At 49.2% G+C, this 19260-nt stretch overlaps 1 protein-coding gene and 1 long non-coding RNA gene across 5 annotated transcripts; one reads left to right on the top strand and one right to left on the bottom strand.

Moving 5' to 3' along the window:
* Positions 1–8443: 8443 nt before the first annotated feature.
* On the bottom strand, positions 8444–13151 carry ANKRD33 (ankyrin repeat domain 33). 3 transcript variants are annotated; one of them, XM_058558213.1, is made up of 6 exons: positions 13059–13151; positions 12778–12881; positions 12197–12447; positions 11869–11998; positions 11550–11690; positions 8444–10502 (listed from the first exon to the last, which is right to left on the bottom strand). In XM_058558213.1, the coding sequence occupies exons 3-6, from the start codon at positions 12359–12361 to the stop codon at positions 9784–9786; spliced, it is 1155 nt and encodes a 384-aa protein (XP_058414196.1). In that variant the 5' UTR covers positions 12362–12447; positions 12778–12881; positions 13059–13151; the 3' UTR covers positions 8444–9783. The 3 variants fall into 3 exon arrangements, with proteins under 3 accessions (XP_058414196.1, XP_058414197.1, XP_058414198.1); XM_058558214.1 differs by lacking the exon at positions 12197–12447; XM_058558215.1 differs by lacking the exons at positions 12778–12881; positions 13059–13151 and having other exon boundaries at positions 11869–11994; positions 12197–12255.
* Positions 13063–18914, top strand: LOC131416080 (uncharacterized). Of its 2 annotated transcripts, none has more exons than XR_009222539.1 (5): positions 13063–13181; positions 13803–13844; positions 13955–14131; positions 14821–14917; positions 18754–18914. It is a non-coding gene; the product is annotated as an uncharacterized LOC131416080 (long non-coding RNA). The 2 variants fall into 2 exon arrangements; XR_009222540.1 differs by having other exon boundaries at positions 13974–14131.
* Positions 18915–19260: the final 346 nt, after the last annotated feature.

The raw sequence follows: 19260 nt of genomic DNA on the forward strand, positions 1-19260 counted from the left end.
GGAAAGTGACAAGGCCGCCTCTCCCCACCATGGGCAGCCAGAATGGAGAGAGGGGTGGGAACCGCCTTGGATTGCCCCCTTCCAAGCAGACCTCTTGCCCCACCAAATGCAGCTTTAGAGCCAGGGCCGGGAACGTCCTTTGGAACACTGCTGGGACAAGGCACTCTGCGGGGAGCAAAATGGCATCTCCCAGGGAGAAACAAAGTCTTCCTCCTGATGCCGGTGCACAGACTCGGAGCCCTGACATCATTTGCTCCAACCACTGTGAGCACCCTGAAGGCAAGACTCCTGTTTTATGGTTTTATTCCAAGCCTCCTGGTTATCCACAAAGACCCTGTAAGTCAGGGAATCCGGACCAGTTGCCTTAGACAAGTGACACCTCTCCATGCCTCAGTCCCCCATCTGCTAAATGGGCATAATAAACAGAGCCAGCCTCATAAGGTTGGGAGAATGGAGGGAAATGATGCCTATCTCAGTTCATAGCGAAAATGCTGGCTGGCTGAGCCTAACACAGGTAGGCCCTCAATGAAAATGTTTAATTAATAAATGATAAGGCTGGGGAAGGGGTGGCCTCTGAGCCAAGTGGAAAGATGTGGGGGTATTAGGAGCAGGAGCAGACCTCTGAGGTGTCTTGCTCTAATATGGGGATTCTGTAAGATGGGCCAGAGCCCCCCGCCCGTTGACAGGAATAGAGGCTGGGGGAGACAATGGCTAAAGGCTCAGACAGGCATCAATTGTTGACCTCACTTCCTCTGCTGAGATGCTCCCCAGCCCCCACCAGGCAGCTGCTTCACAACTTGTGAGCATTGTGAATTCCAGAACCAGGGCACACCCAACTTTCAGTGTCAGGACAGAACTGTGTCCTGCAGCCAATAGGAAGTACTATGGGATTACAGTATCTGCTCTTTCAGATTATAGCGGCCACTTCGGCACTGTATTAGCTGGAGAACTGGGAGTGTGGCCGCCTGTCCATCGTCCAGACCCACTCTCCCCCCCTCCCGGCCCTGCTATGGCTTCTGATAAACCTCTCCAGCCCGGGGATCTCTGTCCTGGGAGGCGGAAGTGGGGGCTTCCCCAAGGGAAGCATTCAGTCTGAGACACACACTGAGAACAGCAATGACGGGATGGACAAGAGCTGAGCGTCAGTGGGGATGGGGGACTTTATCTGGGAAAGGCTCATGAAACAGATAAAAGAGTAGGGTTTGGAGGAGGAAGACAGGGCCTGGTGAGGGATGGGCTGTTTGTCAATGCTGGGTCTCCTCCACCTCCCGGAGCGCTGAGCCCTCTGGACCCTAACTGGTGCTCTTTGGGGCTTCTTGAACCCCATGCCTTCCACAGCACGAAGAGAATCTCGGGAAGGCCTCCGAGGAGGGACAGAGAGTTGGAGAAAGCCCAATGGAGACGGAACCCAATGAGGAAAGGGAGAAGGAATTACAGACTGTGTCCAAGTTGACAAGAATTAATTACTCAGAAGAACCAGCTGTTCCCCAAAATCAGTGAGGACAGAACAAGAGGAAACAGGCCCAAAGGACTTGAGATTTAGATTTAGATATTCAGAAGGATTTCCCAGCGGCGTATGAAGCAGAGGCCTGGAGATCCTGGGAAGGGTGCGTGTGGTAAACCGCAAGGAGATCTCACTTGTGGAAGGCGGGTGACATGGAGTCTGCATGAAAGCAGGAGAATGGACAACTTGACCTTTCAGAACCAGATATGAATACGGAGTTGAAGCATCGCTCTTGACATGAGGGCGGGGCCAGCTTCATGGGTGTTCGACCTGTGCAGACACACAGGGCTCCTGCTTGGTTTAATGCTCTGCTGTTGCAGAGCATTCTTCATGATGTTTGAACAAAGGACTCAGCATTTTCATTTTGCACTGGGCCCCACAAAGTCTGTAGCTGGTTCTGCATTAGGATGAGTAGGAAGAAACAGCAAGGGAGGAAAATTAGCAGACGGTGAGCTGGGCTTTGCTCCACTAAAATAGCAGAGTGGGAGATTTAGATTAGACAACCTAGGGATTTTTCAGATGTGAGAAACAGGAAGACAGTAGAACAGAGTACCCCAGGAGGAAGAACCGTGGGTCTCCCTTGTGGGAGAAGGACAGATATCCGTGAATTCCGTTTATCCACCTATTCAATACAGAGTCTCAGCTTGGTGGGCTGGATGCAGCCTGAGTTTTGCCTGGAGGAAGAGGGAGAGGAAGTGACCTCTTTAGGTCTCCTTCAGCTCAGGGCAGAAGGCACCCTGGTGTCCCGAGGAGAGCAGTAAACCAGGGGTCGTGGGGCCTGGGTTCCAGCCCTGGATCACCTCTCTGGGCCTCAGTTTCCTCCTCTGTACACTGAGAGGCTTAGACCTGATACTCCCGAAGGTCCCTCCAGGTCTTATATGATCTTCTTTGGCTCTGAGATTCAGGAAACTATCAGGTCCCTAGCCCCAACACCACAGCCCAGGTAAAAAGGCAATTTGGTGATGCCAAGGTTTGGGGAGGGTGGGAGCAGCCAGAGCTCTGCCCAGTACCTCAGGAAGAGGCTGGCAGACGGGAGTCAGCCACCGAGTCACCTTCCTCTTCCTCTCCGGCTCCCCCAGGATGTCCCTGGATGAGTTCATCTGCTCCTTGCTCAAACCTGAGCCCTCAGGATGATTCGTCTCAGGAAAGAAGCTCTTGTGGAAGGGGCATGTTGGAGCAGGAGTCTGAGATGAGACGGTGCCCACACAACACCTCGGGGTAGCCTGGCATGCAACCTGGGCTCTGTGGAGAAGCTGCTTCAGTGCCGCCTCCTCCCCATCAGGCCAGTGACCTCTGGATGGCCCTCCCTACTTGCCTCCTTGAGGCTCTGACTCTCCTCCACCAAACAGGCCCCACCACTGGAGAAAGAGGAGAGAGAGCGGAAAGGGCCCAAGCTTGGAGTCAGAGCCCCTGTGTGTGAGCCTCAGCTGTAAGAAGAGGCTGATGATGCCTTCTCTACCACATTCTCAGAATAAACGCAAAATATCTGTGCGAGTCCTCCACCAGCCGTAAAACCCACACGGATGACTGGTTCGTTTTAAGGGAAGGAGGCCGAGCTGTGGGGTAGGAAAAAGAGGATGAATTGGGCCTCGGGAGACCGGAGGCTCACCTGTGGGACAGCGGCTTCATTTCCTGACTGAGTGCTAAATGGTGACCCTTCTAACAGCCACCGGAGGGGTTGTGATACAGATGAAGGGGCAGCTACTGCAGGGCCTTCAAAGTGTGAGGCAGCCGTTCTGAAAAAAATCAAAGAAATCTCGAATCAGCATGGGATAAAATCAATAAATAAGATTCTGCAGAAGAGTTGATAATGAGAAGGGACTGTACCTCTCTTGCTGAGGCCAACCCACTTCTCAAAGTCTCAGCTATTTGTTCCTCTGACATTGACTTCGACAACTCTAAATAATACGTTTATACTGCTACCTCCAGATTTTTTCAGCTTTATTGAGTATAATTGACAAATAAAATCGTGAGCTATTTAAAGTATACGTCGTGGTGATTTGATATACATATACATTGTGAAAGGATTCCACCATCTCATTAATTAACACATCCATCACCTCACATAGTTACCTTTTTTTTTGGTGAGAACATTTAAGTTCTACTTTCTTAGTGAATTTCGATGATACAATACAGTGTTATCAATATGTAGTCAAATATAGTCACTATGTTTTACATTAGATCCTCAGAACCTATTCATCTTACAGCTGAAAGTTCGTACCCTTTCCCAACCTCTCCATATTTCCTACACCCTCCCAGCCCCTGGCAACCACTTTTCTACTCTGTTCTATGAGTTGGACTTTTTTAGATTCCACATATAAGTGATACCATGCAATATTTGTCTTTCTGCTAACTCTAGATTTAAAAGCTTCAGAATTTAGGTCATTTAGATTCTCTCCCTTCTCTCTCCCTCCTAATTATTGGTCATGATGTTACTATTTTGTAAATTTAAGTAATATACCTTTAGATCCTGTCCTATTAGTATCACACAGTATCTCTTGACTCTTCACTAGTTGAGGATGCTGGCACCCCCACCCTTTGCTAGAGCTGCAGTTTTGCTGCTATAGAGGAATATGTGTCAATTAGCTGAGGTGAACCATCTTGTTATTGGGGGATGCTCAGTTGAGACTCAGGATGGTTGAGATGCCTTGAGGGCCTTGCTGAGCATTTTGGATGGCACAGGAGTTCCTAGAGGCATCCAGACTTTTGCCTACTCTAAAGAACTCAGGACCTGAGTTTGCTGGAGTGAGGGTGGGTGATGTTGGCCCGCAAGGGGATGGGGGGTTGGCAGACTCTTGGGTGGTGCTGAGGGAACTCTTGCTGCCTGGGGAGAGAATCTGAGGGGCTAAGGGCACCATCGCCAATGGGAAAGACTTGGATTTGGACAAGGAGGGGGTCCCCAGGATTTGAGAGTTGGTAATGGCCCGGGCTGGGACAGAGATTGTTTGAAAGAGGGGCTGGGTGGCCGGGTGAGGCCAGAGGCCAGTGGGATTTCCTTCAGCTCCAGCCACCCGGGTGGGTGGGACCGGATTGCTGGAGCTGGACACAGGAATCTGCCTTTGTTTCCAGCTGGAAGGGAAATGCCATAAATCCTGCCCTTTCCTGCCCCTCCGGCATCCGTGCCCAGACTCTGTCCTCCCCAGCACCAGAGCGCCTGGTACAGAGGGCCCTTAGCATGCCCTCGTCTCCAGGACCCCCTGGTCCACAGGCCTCTGCCCCTTGTTCCCCAAGACAGATCCCTGGCGTGGATGTAGGGGATCGGGGTCGGGGGTATCCAAGGCTTGTCTGGAGTAAATAGCCATAGAACAGGATTTAGGTTTCGACCTGCTCATCTCCCTCCTTTCCCTCAGAGGGACCGTGGGTTTTCACAGCGAAGGAAGACACCTAGGTCTAAAAGCAGGACTTGAGGTGAGGCTTGGCCCTCCCTCACCCCCCACCTCCTGTTCCAAATGGTTAGACAGACTCTGCAACTTCCACCCCAGTCACACGGGCAACGTGCGGAGCTGGATGGCTGGGGGAATGCAGAGTGTCAGGGGGTAGAGCCAGATGGGCCAGGAACCCCAGGGCGGGGGGACCTGTCTTTGTTTTTCCTTTGTCAGCGAGTCTGTGTGTTTGTGTCCCTGTGCGATGGGATGTGTTTATGCCTGCTTGTGTGTGGGGCCTCTCTGTATGTGACTAGGAGTTTCTGGGCCAATGGGCCTGTGTGCACTTCTGTGCCTGTGACTCTGAGGGTCCCTGTGGGACCCTGGCTGACCGTGTGTCTGCATGTGACATTGCCTGCGTGCGGCCAAAGCTTCAGAGTCCATCCAACCGCAAGCCTTGCCCTCCAGCCCTCCCTTCAGTTGTGGTGTCTTCCTTAACCATGAAAAGCCACGGTCCCTCTGAGGCAAAGGAGAGAGGTGAGCAGGTCAGATTGTCTGCATGAACCCTGGCTGGACGGGTTCTCAATGTGGCTGGCTGACATCTGACAGGAGAAAAGTCCTGAGAGGTCAGGGCGAGGAGCAGACTGGGGACATTGAGGGGAAAGCTTGAGGAGGGGCACGGCTGGCCTGGTGATAAGTGTGGTGGAAGATGCGTGGATGTTTTCAACCATCTGGAAAAGATGACTGCTGGAGAGGAGGGACTCCTGCCCAGGTGCCCTTGTGGGGAAAAGGAGACATGAACCAATGAGTCCCCACGTGTCCTCCTGTCCTCCCATGTATATTACTCCCTCGCCTTCTCTTGACCTAACAGGGGTTTCCCAGGGCATGCCCTAGAATAACCAGGGACACTGCCACTCCTGGAACCAGGGCAGCCCCCGAGATGAGAAGGAAGACCATAAAGGCCCCTCTAAGCATCCCGGACCTCGGTGGAGCCTGACATCAAGTTCTCTTCTACATACATTTATTGAGCCTGTATCAGCCAGCATGGAGCCAGGGACAGAAGTGAGAGGAGGGTATCCCAGGAGTCCCCACAAGCCTGGCTGACATCTCAGTGTGTATCAGAACAGCCAACCTTGCTGTCCCTTCTCTCAGAGCGCCCTGTCCGCCAGAGTGGGGGGGTGGACACATGCACACACAGGGGACAGGTTGGCCGGCCATGGGTGCTGCAGTGATGGAGAGTGGGCCGGGGGCGTGCCTGGGCTTGGGGGCGCAGAACTGTGCAGGAGCTGGTCTGAAAAGGCTGCCTGAGATATGTGTGTGTTTTCACTTCAGGGTCCACCAGAATAGGATCCTAGAATCACAGGGGAGGCCGTGGGGTTTCAAGGACACGTCTGCTGGCCTCCTCCACAGAGCTGCCCCCTTGGCAGTTTCCTCCCCCCTGCCGCTCAGCGCAGTAACAAAGGCTGCTGTTTACCGGCGCTGACCGCGTGCCAGGCCGGCTCTGCGCCTCACATCCCTCTCACTGCTTAGCTGCACAGCAACCCTGGGAAGTAGCGATTATCTGTTATCACCATTTGATGTTATGAATGGGCTGACGGAGGCTGGGAGAGGTCCCTGGGCACAGAGATGGTAAGAGGCGGGGCTGGGATTCAGCCTAGGTCTGTCGGCTGAGGCAGGGCGGCTTCCCTGTGGCCTGTGTTCTGCACAGCCAGGGGCCTCGTGATGGGTCCCTTGGCTTCTGCTGACAAGAACACAGTTTGGAAGCCTCAGGAGCTGTGGGGACTGGGGAGAAGCCGGGCTGTGAGTAGAGAGGTTGACTTTGGGCAGCACAGGCCGAGTTGCATACACAGGCTCCTCTCCCCTCCGGTGCCTGAAAGGCTGTCAGGAGCTGTTAGAGGATTAGAGGGAGATGGATCGGCCTGGGAGGAGGAATTACTGCACTGCAGACCTGGGACTCTAGCTGCCCTGGAGATGGCCAGGGCTGGAGGGGTGGGTCTTCTCCAGGGTGGAGAGGCTCCCTCTGCTGGAAAGTGTTATCTGACCCGGGCCCCGGTGTTACCACCCATTGAGCCTCCCGGCCTTAGATCCATCCCAACCCAGCTGGAGAGAGAGAGCCACAGAACGCTGGTTCTCTGGCCCTGAAGATGCCCTGGTCACCCCTGCGCCCTTGTAAAACTCAAGCCTTTGGAAGTGGGAGGGAGAGACTCAGAGAACCAGGGAACCAGGCTGTGGGTAGAGCCCATGAGCTGCAGTGGAAAGGATACACGCTGTGGAGGGTCACAGACTTGAGCTCCACGCGTCACTTAGCCACTTTCCAGCTGGCTACTTTGGGCAAGTCGCTTAACCTTCATAGCCCCAGTCTCTTCAGCCATAAAATAGGAAGGTTGTGGATTAAATAGAATAATGATGATATTAACAAAGCCAGGCACTGCGACGTGCAGCATTATCTCACTGAATTCTCACAACAGCCCCATGTGAACATGCTATTATCACCTCCCTTCTCTACATGAGAGCCTTGAGGCTCAGAAAGTTTAAGTAACTTGCCCAAGGTCACAGGCCAACTCCCAGGCCAAAGCATGTGACCACAGTGCTGTTCCAAGTACGTAGTTTCTTGGAACGTGTAGATGTAGTTTCTTTCCCTGTCTGTCATGCCCGATGCCAGGGCTGGGTGGGAAGGAAGGAACTCTAGCTCCGCCCCAGAGGCGCTGAGGCAGCTCAGTCAGACTCGATTCCCCAGGGCCCTTCCATAGCACCTCAACTCTTGCTAGCAGTTTACAGTTTACCAATATTATCTAACGAATCATTCCCCCATTTAACAGAGGAGAAAACGGAGGCACGAGAAACTGGAGAGCCTTATTCAGGATCACACAGGTGGGAAAAGGCAAAGTTAGTCTTGAACCCACTCCGGTCCACCATAGCTGCCTTCAGAACCCTCTGGGAGAAAGGGCACATCGTCAACCCTAATAGTGTTGTCACCTCAGTGTGTGTGTGTGTGATCCCCTATTCAAAGAGCAGATTTATTAATTTTTCAAAATTTGGTAATACATGACTAAAAATTCAAAATATTCTGTACAGAAAAATTCCAAACAATTTATGTGGATACCCCCCCCAAGGAGATGGAGTGTACCTGCCCACTCCTTTAGTGTGGGTTCACAGAGTGACTTCCTTCCAAAGAGTACAATATAGAAACAGGGCACGAGCAACTTACAGAGGAGGAACCTGACAAACACGACCTCCACCAGGTGCTTGAGGTTGACTCAACCGTGATAAGTCACGTTCACAGTACGCACCCTCGAGATGACGTGATGAGAATGGCCGTCACCTCTGTGGTCTTCCTCCTGAAAACCCATAACCCTCATCTTATTGAGAAAAACAGCGGACAAATCCCACTGGAGGGATGTGCTACAAAATACTGACCAGTTCTCAAAACTGTCGAGGCCATCACAAACAAGGAAAATCTGGGAAACTGTCCCAGTCAAGAGGAATCTAGAGGCATGACAACTAAATGTAATGTGGTATCCTGGATGCAATTCTGGACAGAAAAATGACATTAGGTAAAAAACTAAGGAAATCTGAATAAAGTATGGACTTTATTAATAATAATGTATTAATATGGGTTCATTAATTGTTACAAATGTACTATACTCATGTTAATAATAGAGGAAACTAGGGTGTGGGGTATATGGGAGCTCTCTGAACCATCTTCACAACTTTTCTGTAAATCTAAAACTGTTCTAAAAATTAAGTTTATTTTTTTAAAAAGTCAAAAGGTCCAAAAAGATATTCAGTGAACAGTCTGCCTTCCACCCTTGATCTGCTGCATGGTCTTCTTCCAGAGACAACCTCCATGTTTCTTTCCAGGGAGGTTCCAGTGAGGCCGCATGGCTTAGTGTTGAGTCTGGCTCCACAACTGGATGGCTGACTCTCAATCTTGATCTCTGCCAGTTTCTAGCCGTGTGAGCCTCGGCAATTCCTTACCCTCTCTGTGCCCTGTGTCCTCAAAGATCCTCATAGCATTATTGTGAGTGTTGAATGTATTAACGTATATAGCAAGCACCTTATAAGTGGTTGCCTTTATTATTATGAATGAACAAGCAAATATATTTATGCAACAAATGTGTTAAGAAAAAATATCCAAAACCTGGAAATAACGCACACGCAAAAATTACTAAATGGCCTTTCAAAGATATTTTAGACCATTAGCCAATAACCCCACCTATGGGTCATCTAGGGGAAGTAACTTTGCTGACATACTATTTACTATTGATTGGGGCCCAGACGCTATAAAGTTAAGAAGTTAACCTTGAGAAATAGCAAATTATTTTTGTCTGGTTAAAAAAAAAAAAACAGTTACGGTTTTGTTGCCAGGTAGGAATTAACTTTTTTGTACCTAACTTTGCAATCTTATTCCAGCATTCTTTTTTCCACTGACTGTCAATAATGGTTTTTCATTTCTTCCTTTGATCCATCCTGCTGGTTCATTCATTAAGTAGTTAAATAAATCTTGGTACCACTATATATTTGCATTAGTCAAGTTTATCTTGGTGCAAATTTTACTTTGACAAATAGTAGCATGCCATACATACTGTTCCACCCCTTGGTTATTTTCACCTAATTCGTCTCAAAGACAGTTTCATATCAGAACATAAAGAGCTTCCTTACGCTTGTTTTACCACTGTATAGAATACATCATATGGGTATGAAGTAATTATACCCATAATCAATTTAGCCAATCCTCTACTGATGGACACTTAGGTTGTTTCCACTCTTTTACTGTTGCAAACAATGCCGTACGAATAACCTCGTCCATAGGCTGAGAGTAGAGTCACTTAGACAGAGAGGGACAGGAAGGCAGAAGGGGCTCTAGAGGGCAAAGGGGCCCAAGGGAAGGGCCTGATTACCTGCTCCCAGCCCGGCCTAGCCCATCTTCCCCTGGCTGTTCTCCTCCTCCTGCCTCCTTCTCTCCATCCTGAGTTCCTGGTATCTCCAGACAGGAAGGGCCAGCATTCGATGCCCTGAAGGCCTGGGCTTCAGCTTGCACTGCCAGGGAGATGAGGGGGCCTTGGAGAGGAGGATCTTGGGGGCTTGGGGCCTGGAGCTGGTACCGTCCCTGGGCTGTAGCCACTGAGGGCACATGCTTAACACACCCTGAGGGCTCTGGTAGGGGAGGAAGATCCGGGGGCCAGAGACTACCTGGGGGGGTTGGGGCGCTGGAGGAGGGGGCGGGGCGGTGCCCAGCAGCTCTGGCACAGACTTGCTTCGGGTGCCCAGTGTAGGTGGCTGGTCAGGGCACAGGGTGTGGCAGGCCGTGGTGAGGAAGGGACTGGCCAGGCTGGTTGTGACGGTCACAAGGTGGTCCAGGACACCCCCCTCCTGAGGAGACTGGGCAAAGGGGAGGCTCAAGGTGGTCTGTAGTCGCTCCAGGAGAGATGGGGCAGCCTGGGCCTGGGCCTGGGCCTGGGCCACGAGCCCGGGCAAGGCTGGCCACTCGGGCTGGTAATGCTGGCTGAGCTGCTCCACTTGGGGCCGCCGCAGCAGCTGCCGGATCCTCCGCACGGTGTCAAAGCTGTCGGTCAGCACTGCCCACTCCAGGGCTGTCTTGCCTCGAACAGGATCCACCGCTGTCAGGTCAGCACCTGGGGGGGCACAGGGGGTGACGTGGGGTGGGACAAGGATTGGCGACTTGCAGAAGGGCAGGACTGATTGGGTTAGATTCAAAACCATAGAGTCCCATCCTGTTGCGGCTGGAATCTGGGAGCTCTGAGTGGCCACAGCCCAGGGACAGTCCCAGCCCCACATCCCAACCTCCTGTTTAAGATTGAAGAAGAAAACTGAAGTCCAGAGAGAGCAGAAGACTTCAGAGAGACCTCTTGGGGGTCTCCAGACCTGGAGCAGAATAGGGACCTCCTGAACCAAGGAGCTGACCAGAGGGGTGGTGTACAGGTTGCCCAGGACAGGGGGAGACCCGAGCTGCACCCTCTGGGGCAGGTGGGGGGTGGTCCTGCTGGTTCCCACCGGTTCTCTTCATCACCACACCCCTCTAATCCTGGGGGCTGGGGAGTAGCAGTCACTCTGCAATAAAGGAGGGGGTGCAGAGCTCTGCAAACCTAGTCTGCTAGGATGAGGATGGGAAAGGCTGGAGACCAGGACCAACAGAGGGCAGCCCACCTCAGGGAATAATGAGGACCCCTGACTCCAGGGGTGGTGTGGACTTCACCTCAGATCAACTCCACACACCTCAACGACACATCACTGTGTCCCTGGAGCCCTGGCTTGTCAGAGCTGGAGTCATCCCAAAGAAGGCCAACACCCATGGCCTGATGAGGCCCAAGGAGGGAAGCCCTCTGCCCAGGGTCACTCAGCTAGTGCAGAGCAAGGACTAGACCCGAGACTCTGGTTCCAGACACTAGCCTCTTTTGTTTTAGATTTTCCATTTCGTCCAGTTTATCCTCCCAAGCTTTCTTTACTGGGCACGCCATTCACCATGTAAATAGAGCTATCAATAGCTGGACTTTGTTGATTGTGAGAGGCCCAAGCACACTCCCCTCTTCCAGGAAGTCAGCCTAGATTGATCATCCATCTCCACTTCTCTCCTCTCTGCAACTATCACAGCTGACAGTGTCTGGTGGGGAGGCTTGGGGGAGGGACTGGAGGCCACCCATCCCAGTCCAGGCTCTATGCACCTGCCATGAGGAGGGCAGCCACACATTCAGAGCGGTCCCGCATGGCAGCCTTCATCAGCGCAGTTAGCCCCCGCTGGTCCCGGCGCTCCAGGTCCAGGCCCGTGTAGTAGTTGAGCAGGAGACTCACCAGAGGCACGTGGCCTGCAGGGCACCAAGCGTAGAGCTTGGCTCATCAGAAAAGGGTGTGATGAAGCTCCAAACCCACCCTCCACCCAACATGGCAGAGTTGGGGGTGGGAGAACATCAGGCAAAAAGTGGGGGGCTGTGGCCCTGTCTGAAGGGGGGAAGCTGGCGGAGGGTAGGGTCGGCAGCCTCACACCTGCTTGGGCGGCCAGCATGAGGGCTGTGTCCCCTTCTTTGTCCTGCTGGTTCACATCCAGGAAAGGGCAGCGGCTGAGCAGGGCCACAACATTCTCGAAGCCGTGGTAGCATGCGACCATGAGGCCTGTCTAGGGGAGGGGCAGCTCAGCCCCTGTGCCCTCTAAACCCACATCTGTCCCAGAGCTGTCCCACCCACCCCTCTTTCCACCTGAGGACCCAGGCAGTGGGTGTTGACCCTGAAACTCTCTCAGGGAATCAGATCAGGAGGGTGCAGTGGGGACACAGAGCTGCCCCAGCCGTCCTGGGAAGCATCCGGGGTAGCTCACCCTCCCATTGCCGTCCACCTGAGTGGCCTCTTCTGGGGAGACCCCATCATCCAGCATGGCTTGGAGCTGGGCAGGGTCATTGCGGACACAGGCCCAGTACAGGGCCCCCAGTCTGCAGCCTGGGGCAGAGGTCTCATTGCAGGGGCAGGACAGTGCCTCAGACATGTCCAGCCCTCCCCTCAGCAGTGGCAGCTCCTCCTCGTCCACCTGGGGGCAAGAAGGCGAATCCCCCCTCCTCACGCAGTTGGCATCTATAACACAGAATGGAGGGGGGACAGTGTCTCCCTGGATCCCAGGGAGGGGTCCCAGCAGCTGCAATTCTCCCAACCCTTGCCCCGGGGAAAGCCTTTTCCCGGGTGTCCCTCCCCATCCACCTTTGAGAGAGGATGAGCCGCGGAGGGAGGCCGAGTTGCAGGAGCCCTAAGAGGGCAGAGGGGTTCACTGAAGTGAGGATCCAGTGAGACTCAAGGAGAGGGAGGTCTTCTTTTTGCCAGGGACCTTACCTGGCTTTGGAGGGGCCGTAGGAGGCAGTTACTGCTGGGGCCCCACAGCACCCCCCAGACTCCCGGGAGCACACTCACCGGGTCTCCGGGGCGGCCCGACGGGACAATCTCTCCCCAGGCGGAACGCAGGGAACAGATGGCCGGACTTACGGGAGGAGCCGCTGCAAACAGCCGGAGCTGAGCTGGATCAAGCCGGGTTAGTAAGGATGGGGGGCCGGGAGGGGCGGGGGCTCTCCTCTCGGAGCCGCCGAGACCCGCCCCACGATCCTGCCCAGAGTGGGCTGGGCCCGCTGCGGGCGGCTCCGCCCTCGCGGGGGCGGCTCTGAGAGTACGACCCTTCTCTACCCCAACGCGCCCACCTTCCGCCTTCTGGGGAGACCCGCTGCACCAGAAACAGACGCTTGGAGGATGGAAGGATCGTGAGATCTCCGAGCCCAGCGCCGAAAGCCCGAAGTCCCTTCCGTTTGGCGGCGCGGAGCTTGGTGAGGGGGCGGGCGTGGCAGAGGGTGCGAGCGCAGACAGCTCGCTTCCTGGGGGCTGGGACTCAGAACACTGGGGACGGTGCTCCCAGGGGTCACCTGGACCTATTTTTTGAAGTTCTGGGGAAATTAAAACATAAAAAATTGCCTAATTAGGAGTACAGAAATTATGACATATTGAGTTCAATGGACTAGTTTTGGTGTGGTAAATTAAATGTGAAATACTAAATTGCATCAATATCTAAAATAATTTAAATTAAATTATTTGTTTATAATTATTATTAAATAATAAATTATTTTAAATTATTCTTTAAATTAATATTAAATTTAACGGATTGGTTTTGGACCTTAGGTGTAGAAAATTGAACCAATCAAATTCTTGTTTATATCACTCGCGCCGTCAGACAGTACAAGATCTCTCTCGTGCATTATTTTACTTTATTTAGTTTATCTGTTTCATCACTGATCCCTACAGCCCGTTCTCCTGTTTTTCTTTACCAATCAGCAGTTATATATGCTTGAAAATACACGTTTCATTGAAAAAGGTAGTGTTGATTTGTGTATGTTTTAGCTAACACCTTAGAATTGTGTTACAGAGCTCATCTGTTTGTTTTCCGCACTCAGCGCTCTGCTTTGGAGATCTGTCCTTGCTGCTTTGTGTGCGGGGTAGGTGGCTAGGCTGGGAGTGCCTTTGGTTGTCAGTAACCAGAAGCCGACCTCGTGGTTGGTGGCTGGTGTAGACTGGCTGCTCGGCTTCAATCCAAATCCTCTTTTAGTGTTTCTTATGAACTGCAGAAGCTGGAAAGCTAACACGACACTTCCCAGATGCCGTGGAGCTAGGAATCTGTGACCTAGGCTCTGCTCTTGTGCAAGACATAAATTTGGAACAGAGCTGAATAGCACGGGACATCCGTTTTGCTGTCACCGATCATGACAGATGCAGTGGGGCTCTGGTGAGCAGCTTCCTGATTTCTCAGCTTCCTGTAGGAGTGACTGTTGTTTTCCCAATCACGGGGCGGGGTGGGGGTGGGGGGGTCATGTGCCTCTCAAAGCTGGGAGTCGTTCCTGGACCTAGAGCCTGCTTCTCCATCTCCTTGTGTTTGAACTAGACAGATTTATTTCTGCTGTCTGCAAGTGAACCCTAACTGATACATGTGGCTTAAACAAATAAAGTTTATTCTTCACACAAGATAAAAAGTTCAGGGATGAAAAGCTGTTGGTGTTGATGTAACTTGATGACATCAGGGCCTTCTCTGGGAGTCTCCTGACTTCCCCATGGTTACAAGATGGATGCTGAACCTCTAGCTATCACAGTAGAATGTGGTGAATGCACGTATGGAGTTCTGTGCAGCCATTAGAAGAAATCTACTGGATTATGTGTCAAACATTGCTGATTAGATGACACAATCCCTATCTATAACCCCCCTTCTCTCTAGTCACCTTTTAGTTAGGTGTAACCATGTACACAACTTTCGCCAATGAAATGCAAGCAGCAGTGTGATGGGTGAGGCTCCTGGAAAAGTCTTTACTCTCTTGATAAAAGATGTGGGGCGTACTTATTTACCTCTTTCTTTCCTCTTCTTACTGCTGCAGAGAATTCCATAGTGTGCATCCATCACATTTTACTTATCTGCTCTTTCAGTGATGGACACCTAGGTTGCCTCCAACTTCCTGCCACTACAAATAACGCTGTGGTGAACATCCTTGTACATAGCTAGCTGTGGACCTGCGAGAGAGAGGTGGGTCGTAGGGCATAGACATGCTTATTGACCAGGTACTGTCAGATTGTTCTCTATTTTGCAGTATACCCACCAGCAGTGCAGAAAAGTCTCCCTACATCCTGCCAACACTTGTGATTATTCAGCCTTCTAATTTTTGTCAATCTGATGGTCCAGATCTATAAAGTGATATTACTACATTACATTGGATTTTTCTAATTATCAATAAGGTGCGCCTCTCTCCACATACCTGATAGCCGTTCTTGTTTCCCGTGCTTTGAATCACCTTTGTAGCCTTCGTCCAATGCTCTGTTGGATATTCCTCTCTTTTTCTTATTGATTTTTTATGAATTCCTTTTAATGATCTAGATAATAAATAATCTATTATCTAGATTATTTAAAAATATAGATAATAAATCCATTGTTAGATAGGTTTTAGAAATGTCAACTTTATAAACTTTTCTGTTAGCTTTATCTGTGGTGAACCTCATTGAAAGAAATGTTGAATTTTGATGTGGTTAAATTCATCAAAATTTCTCCTTATACTTGGTGCTTTTGGGTCTTGTTTAAAAAGAATTTCCCATTCCAGGATCACAAAGATCTTCATTTCTTTTATTAATCTTGCAATTTTATTTATTTATTTATTTCTGGTGAAGAAGATTAGCCCTGAGCTAACATCTGTTGCCAATTCTCCTCTTTTTGCTGAGGAAGATTGGTCCTGGGCTAACATCCGTGCCCATCTTCCTCTACTTTATATGTGGGATGCCTGCCACAGTGTGGCTTGATAAGCAGTGCGTAGGTCCACACCCGGGATCTGAACCTGCGAACCCCAGGCCGCTGAAGCAAAGCACTCGAACTCAGCCACTACACCACTGAGCTGGCCCCCTGCAGTTTTGTTTTTAATATTTAGTCTTTAATCCATCTGGAACTTACTTTAATATATGGTGTGAGGAAGGGATCTGTTATGGACTGAATTGTGTTCCCCCTAAAAGTCGTATGTTGAAAACCTAACCCCCAATGTGACTGTATTTGGAGATAGGGCATCTATGGAGGTACTTAAGATTAAATGAGGTCATAGGGTGGGGCCCTAATCTGACAGGACTGCTGTCCTTTTGAGAAAAGGAAGAGATGCCAAAGCTTGCTTGCTCTCTCCCCCCTCCTCATGTGAGCACAGTGGAAAGGCCATGTTAGGAAACAGTGAGAAGATGGCCATCTACAAGCCAAAGAGAGAGTCCTTACCAAACCCCAACCCTGCTGGCATCTTGATCTTGGAGTTCTGGCCTCCAGAACTGTGAGAAAATAAATTTCTGTTGTTTAAGCCACCCAGTGTGTGGTATTTTGTTATGGCAGCCCAAGCTGACTAATGCAAGATCCAACCTTGTTTTTCTCCAGTTAATGAGATAACCCCATCTATTAAACAATTCTCTTTCCCCTTATTTGTAGTGTCATCTTTATCTTATGTAAACTTTGAGTTCTCTTCGATGTTTTATGTTGTTTAAGTTCTCTTACATCATTTTATTAGACTGTTCCTGTGCCAGTGCAACACTGATTTTATTACTCCAGCTTTGTAGTCTGTCTGACTACCTGATAGGGTGAGTTCTCCATCTTTGATTTTCTTTTTCAAAATTGATTTTATTCTCTCATGTAAAATGGCAAATAAGTTTGTTGAATTCTTTTTTTTTTTTTTTTTTTTGGTGAGGAAGATCAGCCCTAGCTAACATCCATGCTGATCCTCCTCTTTTTGCTGAGGAAGATTGGCCCTGAGCTAACGTCTGTGCCCATCTTCCTCTACTTTATATGGGACGCCGCCACAGCATGGTCTGACAAGCGGTGCTTTGGTGCATGCCCAGGATCCGAACCCAGGCCGCCAGCAGCGGAGCGCGAGCACTTAACTGCTACCACAGGGCCAGCCCCTGTTGAATAGAAAAAATTTTGCTGGCATTTTCATAAGAATTGCATTGAATTTATAGATTAATTTGGAGAAAATTTACTGCCTCACAATGTTAAATTTTCTCCTCCACGAACATAGTATATTTATCCATTTTTCAAGTTTTCCTTTATGTCCTTCAGTAGTCTTAAAATTTTTTCTCCAGAATGGTCTTATACATTCACTGTTAGGTTGATTTCTAGATTCTTTATAGTTTTTCTTGCTATTATAACTCAAGTCTCTTATTTTTCTTGCTTATTGTTTATGCAGACCCAATTTTTTTCTCTTTCTCTTTCTTAGACCACATATACGCTGAATCAGATTAATGACAACCCCCAGTTCATGACATATTCTCATTTGTCTACTTTTGTTTAGTTTATTAGTTAATTACTTTTAATAAAGCAATATGCACCCATAATACCACCCCCCCAAACAAAAGCTAGAACTTGACAATACACTACATTTTAACATGATTTCCCCAGTGTATCTCCTGCCTCTCCCCACCCAAGGCAGCTACAATCCTGAATCTCATGTCCATTATTTTGTTGCTTTCCTTTATACATTGTTTTATTGCGTCTTTAGATATTACTTCCAAGTGTATCCTTTAGATATTCCTTCCAACATATTATGTATATATGATCTTCCTTGACTTAACGATGTGGTTACATCCCGATAAACTCATGATAAGTTGAAAATATCGAAAGTTGAAAATGCATTTAATACACCTACCCCACCAAACATCATAGCTTAGCCTAGCCTGCCTTAAATGTGCTCAAAACACTTACATTAGCTTACAATTGGGCAAAATCATCTAACACAAAACCTATTTTATAATAAAGCATTGAATATCTCATGTAATTTATTAAATGCTATACTGAAAGTGAAAAACAGAATGGTTGTGTGGGTACAGAATGGGTGTAAGCGTATTGCTTCTTTACCCTCGTGATTGCATGGCCGACCGGGAGCTGCTGCTGCTGCCGCTGCCCAGCATCATGAGAGCATATCATACCGCGTATCATTAACCCAGGAAAAGATCCAAATTCAAAATTCGAAGTACGATTTCCACTGAATGCATATCGCTTTTGCACCATCATAAAGTCGAAAAGTTGTAAGTCGAACCATCATAAGTCAGGGACTGTCTGTATACATCTATAATGCTAGTTATTTTATTTAAAAGGATATAATGCCTTATGTAGTCTTTTGCTGTCTCCTTTCATCACTGAATAGTATATTGCTAAGATTTCATTCATATTGTTGTGTGTTGCTATGGTCCATTCATCTTGGTTGCTTTATAATACTCTATCGTGTGACTATATCACAGTTATCACACTGCCTTATTGATGGATATTTGGGGTGTTTCCAAGTTTCTGCTACTATAAATTGTGCTGCTATGAACACTCTTGCATGATTGTGTATGCAATTGTATATATTCCTTGAGTGTGTACCTAGGAGTGGAATTGCTGAGTCAAAAATCATTTAATTATACAATTTTAGGAGATAATGCAAAACTGTTTTCCAAATTGTTTGTGCCATTTAGACTCCAACCAGTAATGTAAAAGAGACCCCGTGGGTCTAAATCTTCTTCCACACTTATATTGTCAGACTTTTTAATTTTGCCAATTACAAGGATGTAAAGTGGTATCTTATTATGGTCTTGATTTGCATTTCCCTAATAACTAATAATGTTGGATCTCTTCATGTGTTTGTGGGCTATATGTAATAGAACCCCCTTGAGTTCTAGCTGGGCACAGGGTACCCAGCTAGAGAGTACATTTTCCAGCCATCCTTGAAGTAAGTATGACCATGTGACTAAGCTCTGGCCTAAACTGACTCTGTGTAAGTGGAGGTGGTGTGTTCAGTTTCTAGAAGTATCCATAATGCAACAGGAGTGTGCACTTCTCATTTCCACCATCTTTCCTGTTGGCTGCAGAAGTTATGGCTGGCGCTAGAGCAGTCATCTTGGACCATGAGGCAGAAGCCGTGTGTTGAAGATGAAGGAGGCATAGAGAAGGCACCTGGTTTGTCTATACCAAGGCCAAAATCACACTGTCCTAATTACTGTAGCTTTAAAATAAATCATGATATCTGCTGGGGCAAGTACTCCCATTTTATTTTCCTCCTTTAACAGTGTCTTGGCTACTCTCTGTCCTTTGAACTATTGGAATTTTGAATCTGTCAAATGTGGCAGATAGAAGATGGCCATAAGTTCTTTGACACTCCTCCTGCTGAGAGGTGGTCTATTTACCTTTCCCTCAAATCTGGCTGGTCGTAGTGACTTAAGTGATGCTGTGTGACTGCTGAAGCTGGATCAGAAGAAGACTTTCAGCTTCCGTGTTGGTCTCTTGGAAAGCTCAGTCTCCAGACCCTCTCTCAAATTCCTCCCTCTTGGGTTACTCCCTCACCATCCTGTAAGAAGTCCAGGTCACATAGACAGGCC

This window comes from Diceros bicornis, chromosome 17 (assembly GCF_020826845.1).
Source record: "Diceros bicornis minor isolate mBicDic1 chromosome 17, mDicBic1.mat.cur, whole genome shotgun sequence".
Taxonomy (NCBI): Eukaryota; Metazoa; Chordata; class Mammalia; order Perissodactyla; family Rhinocerotidae; genus Diceros; species Diceros bicornis.